Consider the following 10,987-nt stretch of genomic DNA (forward strand, 5'->3'; position numbering starts at 1 on the left):
TTTTATTATTCACCCATGAGAAATAATTTTTATTTTTGAATAAGCAAATGTGTGAATGAGTTAGATAAGAAAACCCAAAACTAAACAGGAGACTAATATGGATAGTGTTTTATAGCATTTAAAGTTTACAAAATCCTTTCTCATATTTTTGACTTGCAAAACCACATAAAATATATCGTATCCCTATGTTATCAAAGAGGAAATGAAAGATCAGAGAGCTGATATAATGTGTTCGAGACCGACAACTAGGAATAAAAAGAATTGGGATTAGAATGTGCATTATTCCAGCTTCCATGCTTTTGAAACTACACTACATATTCATGGGATTCCCTCAGAGCTAATGGACCAGTACCTATGGGAAAAGAGAAAGTTAAACTGGAGCCATCTACATCCTTTCCATCGTTAGTAAGAGAACAAAGATGAAAACTGGTTGCCTTTTATATTGTTTTAGCCAAAGTCATTTGGTTCTTTCCCTTTATACCTGCTGTAAATCTGATTTGAAAGCAGCTCTTTGACCCTTACAGAAACCATCACATTGTGTTAAAGGCAAAGGGTAATCTACTCTGTTCTCTTAATCTCACTTTGTGATAGACGTGAGGATTGACAGAGCTTGGCTAGAGTCCAGAGGTACGGAGGTGGGGATGATAAAAAAGCTCAAATGCAGAGGCTAGGTTGGTATTCCGTTTCAGGGGCAATTCAGGGGACTCTCCTTTCCTCTCCTGCTCTCCTTTCCACACATGTACGTACGACCCAGTGATAATGATGACCATGAAGAGGAGATGAGAGAAACAGAAGGAAGAGGCAAAGGAGAAGGAAACAGAGTATAAAAGGAGGGGGGAATAAATGAATGAAAGCAACAAGAAAACAGTTTGAAAGAGGAAGGAATCCTGGAATATGAGAGTTAAAAAGCAGAGAACACTTAAACTAGCCTCCCTTTGGATGAGGATGGTTTCCTGGTGACTTGCTCTACTGATCCATATCTCCTGAAGTCAAAGTGCCTTTCTTTCTTCCCCATAGCTGTGATGAAAATAAAAAGGAGAAAAAAAAACATAAAACCTAGTATTTGGAATCAGAAGAACTGGTGTTATGTCCTGCTCTACGTCTTAGCATTTACCTGACCTGCAGTGACCTCGACTATAAAATGAGCATAATAATCCCCTTTTCCCTTAAAGTTTTCCTCTAAGGCTACACAAATGTTATTATAATGACGTGTGGAACATTAGGTTTCCCAAGCCCACTCCATCCTCTTTGGCCTCAGAGTGCACCTGCCTCTGAAAGGTCTGTGTTACTTTAACAGAAAGTTAATTAGGTCTTTCACCCTCCCTCTGGATATCTGCCTGCGTTAGAAGTGCAGCTCAGCACACAAGCTCCATCATCCATATTAAAAGTGGGATTTTCTGACTTGGCCTGGCTAGCCAGTTGACCAATAGGTTCCAATGTGTGTTTTCAATCAAGCTGCTTACCCAGGAAGCCTTATTAAGTGAGTAAGTCAAGCTGACATGATTTCCGTGCTGATTAACATGAACCTAGGCTGTTTTTGCAATGCAGTCACATTAATTATTTATAGGAGGTAAATGAGGTTACAAGGAAAACAAGCTCAGATTACCAGAAACAAGTCAAATCATATATTTATATTTTTAAAAGCTATGTACTAATTCCTGCATTCATTGATTTGAGGCTCAAGCCTCAAGGATCAAAAAACATTTATCATGCTCTCCCCTTTCTAATATACAAAGGTGACGGAGGATTTAACACTTCAAAGACTAGCTGGTGGAACTGGGATGCCCCAATGGAGTTTATTAAATACTTTTATTTGGTAAATTGTATACCTACGAATCTCTCAACAAATCTCAAAACAATTCAGCCTCTTCCAGAATTAAATGCAAAATATTGACTAAACCACCAGTCTCTTTTGGTTTTCAAATAAGTTTTACAATTGCAGATTTTTCATAGAAAATTCTGACTAAACAGTATCTGTTAGGCAAGTGAGTTAGTCAGACTATTTGCATGTTTGTCTGAAATAGTCTGCGCTATGTTTGCAGTCACTATGTTCTGTGAAGTTTAAAATCTGTTCCAGATTTTCCATTTTTAATGAAATCTTATAATAGTTGCACTAAAATAATCTTAAATAGGTTTGGCAGACTTCTGGATTGCAATTCGAGCTGCTGCTGTATTCTTGTCTGAGGGTGTGAGATGCGTGTTCAATGAAGAGTTCTCACTTTTAACATATGGGTGGATTTGAAAGATAACCAGTGGTGACCTCCTCTCTTTTCCTGATCCTTTCTAGACACCATGTTACTAACACCTCTAACACCACTAACACTAGACAGACCACAAGGTGCTTACTGAAAAACAAAATGCTCTTCTGGTGACGGTGAGAAAAATATTTCATGGTCATGTTGTATACCAGAAGAGTCAGTAGGAAACAAGGGATGTTATGAGTCAGATGTATATGTGTCTCTAAATAGAGATTGAGTAGTCCTTTGGAGAACATGTACAAAGTCTGAATGATCTCATTACAGTTTTTCATTTATTTTGTGGTATAGTTATATAACAGTTTTCTCATGTTATTGTTTGATATTCTTTTAAAATTTTGCAATATTACAGTTATTATTTACATATTATTTAATTATAACTACTTTAGCATCTTCTCTCCCTTTCAGAAGTTTCTCTATTTGGACAATAATTTATATGCTCACCTTAGCTATTTCCTTTTATGATCTGAATTCTGGGAAGAAAGAAAAACATGTTTTGAGTGGTATATCAGTTAGTTTTGCATAAAATATCCATGAGATAAAGAACCTGAGAATAAAAAGAGTTGGGTATTGACTCTGCAATGAATAATCAAGTCAGCTTCCTTTTCCTATAGTTGATTTTCTTATAAATGCTATAGTTAAGTGAGTGTCCTGGGCATTTATCTGAGTTTAGATTAGTTATTTAGAATGGAGAACTTGAGCTAGATAATTATAAGTTGAATTCCAATACAAATTCTGTGCTTTACATCTAAGACATAAAAAGAAAATTTAGTTTTAAATCAAATCAGATGTTCACAGGCACTAACCATTGCTGTTTCCTTTTCCAGAGTCTGGAAATGGCAAAAACTTATGTGAAACCCAAGGAGATGACAGAGTTGGTCAACACACCATCTTGGATGGACAAAGGTCCAGCTTCTCAGAATGAGATAAGGGAGGAGGAGAGAAGACCAGCTGCTTATGGGATGCTTGGCAGCTTAGCTGAAGAGCATGACAGTATTGAGGAGGAAGAAGAGGAGGAAGAAGATGGGGAAAAGCCTAAGAGAAGAGGTCCCAAGAAAAAGAAGATGACGAAAGCTCGCCTTGAGAGATTCAGGGCTCGAAGAGTCAAGGCTAATGCTAGGGAACGGACCCGGATGCACGGCCTGAACGATGCCCTGGACAACCTGAGGAGGGTCATGCCGTGCTACTCTAAGACCCAAAAGCTCTCCAAGATAGAGACTCTTAGACTGGCCAGGAACTATATTTGGGCGTTGTCTGAGGTCCTAGAAACTGGACAGACACCTGAAGGGAAGGGCTTTGTGGAGATGCTCTGTAAAGGGCTCTCTCAGCCCACAAGCAACCTGGTGGCTGGATGCCTCCAGTTGGGCTCTCAGTCTGTCCTCCTGGAGAAGTGTGAAGAGAAATCTCCTATTTGTGACTCTGCCATCTCTGTCCACAACTTCAACTATCAATCTCCTGGGCTCCCCAGTCCTCCTTATGGCCATATGGAAACACATCTTATTAATCTCAAACCCCCAGTATTCAAGAGTTTGGGAGAATCATCCTTTGGGAGCCACCCACCTGACTGCAGTACACCACCTTATGAGGGCCCACTTACTCCACCCCTGAGCATCAGTGGGAACTTCTCCCTGAAGCAAGATGCCTCCCCTGACCTGGATAAATCCTACAGTTTCATGCCACATTACCCCTCTGCTAGTCTAAGCTCAGGGCATGTACATTCAACTCCCTTTCAGGCTGGTACCCCCCGCTATGATGTTCCCATAGATATGTCCTATGACTCCTACCCCCATCATGGCATTGGGGCCCAACTCAATACAATCTTCACTGATTAGGTCAGTCAGGCCAGCATTTCAGAGGAAGATGTGGAGACATTTCCCATAACTCAAGTGGTTGAGCTGAAGACTCAGTGACCTTAATGGAACCCTATAGATACATATCAAACAAAATAGTCCCAGTCTGTTTACACCTTCCTACACCTGTCTCTCTTTTCTCATCAACTTCTCATATTGTATTGATTCCTTTATTTAGGGTCTTAAAGTGAAATTATCTGACTCTTTACAATCATGTGAAAATAGAACAGAAGCCCTGGATCCTATCTTAGTGGTGCCAAGAACTCACTGAATGATCTATGCCAATTAATTTTTCATTTCTGGCCTCTGTTTACTTACTGGTAAAATCAGTCTATTGTTCTAAGTCTAGATCATTTCTAAAGTCCTTCATAGTTCTGAAATTCTGTGACTTTGGTGATCACTCCTATAAACTGCTTGAAAGTGGAAGGATTGAGGAGTAATAGGAAATGGACACCATGCATGGAATGGTCAAATGGAATTGCCAAAGGAGCACCAGTTGCGTGTCTCTCGGGGACTTGATGATCGGACTTCTTAGCATTTATCTAAAAATAGCTTCCAGAGGCTAACATTCTAACTTGGCTGTCACTGTGAATAATGTTCTTTAAGAGATTAGCTCTGTTTCTTGTTGGGCTGAAAGCTGAACATATCTTCCATAGTAATTTGAGAACCATAATAGAGATCTCATACCAACTCGATTCTTGATGACATTTCAAAAGCACTTTTCTCAGTACTAGAGGTGGGGCAAGCAAGTCACTGAAACCTCAGACTCCTACAACCAATGGGACTTGGAGAAGTCATCTAGACCATTTCATGGCCTTCATAACCTGAGGGCCCTGGAAATTCTGATGAAGCTCAGTTACTGCTATTGGAATCAGCAAACAACCCAGGCCACATTCAAGAGCAATAAAATGGCTGTTGGATACTACCTAACCAACGTTTGGGGACTCTCTCCGGCTCACACCCGCCCATGGGAAAACCACTAGGTTTTCTTTGGCAAGATGAATTTCATTTGGTTAAGGAAAAAATGGTTAAAACCACCAGCTTTTGTCCACACATATTTTCTACAAGCACAAGCACCAATGGATTTATTGACCAAACTTGAGTTTTTCCAACATACATATAATTCTTTATCTCATTCCCACTAATTGTTACCTCTTCCTCACTTCTAAAATATGTTATTACGTATTGTAGGTAACATTTCAAGTGACCAGACTTAGGGATGCAGAAATCAAATCCAAGGTCAGTGAATGCTTTTACCAATTTATGTCTTCACCGCAGGTTTATCCTGATTTGCAGTATGTTTATTTTTCTTCTTGTAACTCTTCTTTCCTTTATATCAGCAGTAATTTTGTCAAGTTTATTTTTTTCCAGAGAAATGTGATCTGAGAAATGTCACTGTCCTGTTCAATCTGCCAGGACAATTATTTAAAGCAAACCAAAAGCTTAAATGGTTTACATGATAGTGGATCACATCCTGCCGCTGCCAGAGAGGATAAGTTTAGGAAGCAGGCAGGGTACACAAATAGGGCCAATGAATAACATTGATAAGGCAGATTAGTATGTTATTTTCCACAGCTTAGCTAGCCCCTAAAACCTGCCAAACTATTTGTGTATCTTGACTTTCTTTACCCTCTTATTATCTCCTTACAGTCTAAGTCATTTTCTTTCCGTTTTGCTTACAGCACTAATCCTGCTGTTTTTGTACCCTTGGTTTGTAAATCCACTCGAAAGTATCCTTGCAGAGAGCTCTTAAACCCCATCAGCCACCAAAGTGGTTCCCCTCACCACGATTTGCCCTAGAGAGAATAGACAAGTAAAATGATTTATAAAGCCATCCTATGTGCTTTCTGAGTCTATACTGGCACTTACCTTCCTGAGAGTCTATGGGGGGGATCTATCCTTGAAGCTAGCATTTTGTGGCATTTAAGTTTGTAGATAATGAATGTTGTCTGAATTATTTATTAGTTATTATTTATTTAATTTATTTCTCCATTCCGTGCAAATTCCTTGGGTTCTAAACATGTGCTTGCAAACCCACCCTAAGACTTCATTCGGAAAGTAGCTCATAATTTTGCTAGAAATTCCTGAGTTTTGGGGTGAGGGCAAAGGAGGAAGCTAGTGCAGAGTTACCTGTAATAATTTCATAAAAAGCAGCAATAATTTGAATGGCTATGCAAGGTAATATTTTTAGATTTTTTTTTTCCTTCACTCTAAGATGAGCCAGTTATTTTGGGGGGATCTGTTGTTTATGCTTTGGGGGAGTACGGTACCCATGAACCAGTGTGGGATTGTTCAGAGAGACTTTATAATTGAATAAAATTTGGAAATGCAGTGTAATTGGAAAGAACCTACTCTCCAACCCTGGATGGTCTTTTTCTTCTGGGGACTTTACCCGATAATGCAAAGCAATTGCTTAAACATTTTGTAAACAAAAGTTTTTCCTCTTTTCCTAGCAGAAATAAAGCTGTGAGTCTTCTTAGACATTGTGTTGCATTGTCAGTCTTCAAAGTTTTTCTTCACTCTCACCTATTAATTTTCTTTGACTCTAAATCCTGCAAGCAGCAGCAGAGCACAGGCTGGCCTGTCAGGAGGGTTTACACATCCCATATTTCAACTGATCTTGCCAGAAGACTTGAAAGGTCCAAACCAAGTAGCTAGAAGCCTAGATGCACTCTGCTACTCACATAATCAACCATGCAATTGAGAAAAAAACAAATCTAGGGCTTTGAGCATTCTAAGCCATCAAACAGGTGACATAGATGACTTACAGAGATGTGGACCAGAGGAAGATGAACTATTATCCAAAATTTAGTTGGGCCTACCAACTCTTAAAAAAATTATGAAGCGTGTTTTTTGGCAATAGCTCTGTCTCATGATTTTTTTCCCTCAGATTTCTCCATTTAAAATTTTCCAGGGTCCCTTTTTACATGCATAAACTGCTGATGACAAAGAAATAATAATGATGATGATGATAAAAATAAACTTTAATAAAATATTGCTGGTCAATCAAGGGAGAGAATTTGTTTAAAATAGTTAAGAAACAAAAATTACAGAAGGAAAGTCATTCTCCCACCCCATCCTCCATCTGTCCAGTACCCACTCTCCAACTAGAAATCACTTTTTAATTTTTAGTTTACTAGTTACCAGAGATCTTTTATGCATATATAAGAGAATATTAGGTACATTAGGTACAAATATGAAGTTAGATTATCCTCTCCTTTTTTCTTCTGTCTTTGGTAGCATAATATAACACAGTTCTGCATACTTTATTTCAACACATATGTTTGAGTCGTTTCATATATCATCAAACTTTCTTAATTCTTTGTTATAGCTGGTTAACATTTTAAGTAAAAAAAAACATTACATATGATATTAAATTACAAAATTTGGGTTTTTCCAATTTTTTGCAATACTGAATGAATAATAATGTATGCATCATTTGATGCTTATTAAGAGAACATTTAGCAAAGAATATTCTAGAGGAATACAGATAAACTGACAGATAGCAGCCACAATCACATCTAGCTGTTAGAAATGCTTACTATATACTGTCACTTTTCTAGGTGATTTACATGTATTCCTTCAATCTAAAACAACCCCTCTAAGAGAGACACTATTATCATCCTCATTTTACAAATTATGAAGCTAAAGCATAGAGTAACCTGTTCAAGCTCACACTGCTAGTGAATGGTAGAACCAGGATTTGAACTAGATGATTTATCCAAAAGGTTTACTTGTTTGGTTGCTTGGCTGGTAGGTGCATAATGTTGTCATATCTACAAAAGGCTAGAGCTGGTGGAAGAGGAGGTACTTTTTGACACCCCTCAAATTGTCCATATGACATGTGGCACCCTGTTGTATCTGTGACCCAGGCTGGCCCATACCCAAGGTCTGAAATGGAACCTGAGAAAAGACTCTCTTTCCATTGACAAAAAGCTCAGCTTTCACTTGTACGTTGTCTATGTAGATATAGGTTAGCTCACAGATCAATGCTTTGTTTCTTGAAAGTGCCCATCTTTCCGAGGGCTTAAATCCATTTCATGGCTGTCATCTTATATAACTTTAGAGTTTTAGAAAGAAAGTTTTAACAGGGAATTATTGATATGAAAATAATAAAATCTTTTACAACATAGGAGCAGCCTATCTTCAAGATTATTTTTTTCTGTCTGTCTAACTTCAGAGTATAGTTTGGTGCATTAATTGCAAGCATTGGCTTTAGGATCTAATAAATGATATTTTAGTTATGTAACTTACTAGTTGAATGACCTTTATTAAATTGATTACCTTGCAAAACCCTCAGTTCCCTCAAATTTAAAAGGGCAATAATAGCAATGACTTCCTCATAGGGTCATTCTGATGAATTAATTGAGATAACATGTCCAAAGCACATATTTAATAAATGGTATTTATTACCATTCATGTTATTATTCATTATTCTTTGATTACTCTCACACTGACTTTTCTCTTTGTCTCTAATAATATGACTAGGGAGTGCTGATGGTGACTGCAGTAGGCTTATTTAAGAAGTCCATAGAGATCTTTAGTTAAGAGGGTTGAATCAGACAGACTTGGGTTTGAATCTAACTGGCTGAGTTCAAAGCTAACCATGCAATTTATTTAACATCTCTGTGTCTCAAGTTCCTTCTTGACAAAAAAGGCATAAAAATTCCACCAAATTCATAGAGTTGATATGAGAATTAGAAGTGATGATAATGCCAATGAAGGGTTTATCTCAGGTTCTGGCAAAAAGGAAGTAATATACTATTATTATTGTCATTGTTATTGTTATTATCGGGAGTCGGGAAGGAATGAGGAAATTGAGAACAAGAAAGCAGAAAAGATCCTTTGAATTTATACAGTTGATCATTGAGTGGGGCCGATATCAAAAGCCAAGCCTTTTGACTAGTACTCCTTTCGTTGGAATGTGCTATTTTCTAACTCATCACAGGGACACCTTTAACAGAAATCCTCAAAGGCAAATTTCCTGAATTTGGGAAATAGGAAGCATTGTAATTTTCTTTCTCTTCTAGAAATTGGCCTGGCACTAAAAGAAGACTTGTGGTAGCATTTTGCTGTCATCTGATCTAAGACAATGTAGGAAAGGAATACTATTATCTCACAAATACATAGAACTATATATTTCTTTTCAATTCAATTTTGCAAATGGTTGCTGAGCACTTCTTCTGGGCCAGGCACTAAGCCAAGGGCTGCGAATACACAAATGAATACATGACTGTGCTTTATAAGTTTATAGTTTGACAGAGTATACATTAATAAAGCATTTCTACCCAGGTATCATTCAGTGTTGACAGCAAGGTGAGGCAAAAAGTTCAAGTATTATAGATGCTGTTTAACAGAGGAGGAAGCTGATACTCAGAGACATTTACTGATTAGCTAGGTCAAGCAGTTAGTTAGAAGTTAAGTCAGAGACTATCTGCTTACAATGTTTTGTTGGTTTGCTTGTTTTAGATAAGTAAAGTCCTGCTTTATTTGTGGTTAAATAAAACACATTTTCTGGAATGAGATTAATGGATTATTATGACAATTCTGGATAATTTAGTGGTTGAATAACGTTGATTAAATTAATTAACCCCTCAAAGCCTCAGTTGCTTTGCTAAAATGGCTAAAATGAATTACTACAAATAAGAAATAAAGCAAAGAAAATTGTAGCCAAGGTCAGGTTCAGATGCATAGTAACCAGGGAAATAGTTGATCATAAAATCAAAGGAATCCCATTATGGCTGTCATAATACACAAGAAAATAAAATGTTTGACCAATACCTCAAATGTGTGTTAAGTAAATGAATTAACTTGCTAACTGTGAACTGAAGAAAATTTTAGAAAATAATGGCTAAAGCCTCAAGGAAAGGAAGAAGAAATTGCTGTTTATTGGGCACCTAAACCAGGTATAAGTCCCAAAGTAAAGTTCTTAATGTTTAGTCAGTCTTCAAAATAAACCATTTGAAGTAGGTTCCAGATATTGTAAAACCCTATTTACACATTGTAGAAATGTGTAAATAAATATGACCCCATGGCAAGTCATGTAAACTCTCTGAGCTTTTGTTTTCTCATCTATAGGATAAGACGACCGTGTCATTAGAAACCTGAAGTTGCTCTCATCTTAATGTTTTCATGAGCAGTAAATGTCCATTTTCTCTGACCGATTACACATATTTTGAAAAAAAAGAATGAATGATGATTGAATACAAGATAATAGATGAAGAAAAAGTGGACTACAAAGCATAAAATCAAGGGGGTGCTTTGTGTGGTTTCATAATTACTAGTCAGCTATCTTAAGAAACTGGGTGGCTTCAATTTATCAATTTAGACAGCAATTTTCTAGGCCATGAACTTATTCTCTAGCGATAACCACCACAACATGTCTGGCAAGCCCATAATCTACATTTAGCTAAAGTAAACTCATCAAAGATCAAATTGAGAAACTGTGTTATTCCTAGAGTTGTGCCCTCCCCCCCCCACTCTGCCCCTTAAGTGGGAAAGAATAGGAAGATGTTGATCATGTTGTTTACTTGATTGCAAATACATCATGTTCTCTGTGATCCATATGGATAATTCATGTTGTAGATGACTGACAAAATATATTTCATATGAAGCTTGTTTCTCCATGTCAGTTTTATATTCCTAGTTTTTGGTGTGTGTGTGTGTGTGTGTGGTGTGGCGTGTGTACACACACATATTAATGTATCTATATTTAAACAAACATATCAAGGTATACAGGTATATATGTGCATATATATTTGAAGGTATGTGTATATATATATTTTAATTGAAGTATAGTTGGTTTACAATGTTGTGTTATTTCAGATGTATAGCCAAGTGATTCAGTTACATATATATATACTTTTTCAGATTCTTTTCCAT

At 37.2% G+C, this 10,987-nt stretch overlaps 1 protein-coding gene across 1 annotated transcript; it reads left to right on the plus strand.

The window, feature by feature from the left end:
• Positions 1 to 3,091: 3,091 nt before the first annotated feature.
• NEUROD4 (neuronal differentiation 4) lies at positions 3,092 to 4,087 on the plus strand. The gene has a single exon (XM_059081495.2). It carries the CDS (start codon positions 3,092 to 3,094, stop codon positions 4,085 to 4,087), a length of 996 nt encoding a protein of 331 aa, XP_058937478.2.
• Positions 4,088 to 10,987: the final 6,900 nt, after the last annotated feature.

This window comes from Kogia breviceps, chromosome 12, assembly GCF_026419965.1.
Source record: "Kogia breviceps isolate mKogBre1 chromosome 12, mKogBre1 haplotype 1, whole genome shotgun sequence".
Lineage (NCBI taxonomy): Eukaryota > Metazoa > Chordata > Mammalia > Artiodactyla > Physeteridae > Kogia > Kogia breviceps.

Bases quoted from the DNA above. Each gene is read 5' to 3' on its own strand.
- NEUROD4 (XM_059081495.2), top strand. From the start codon at position 3,092: ATGGCAAAAACTTATGTGAAACCCAAGGAGATGACAGAGTTGGTCAAC.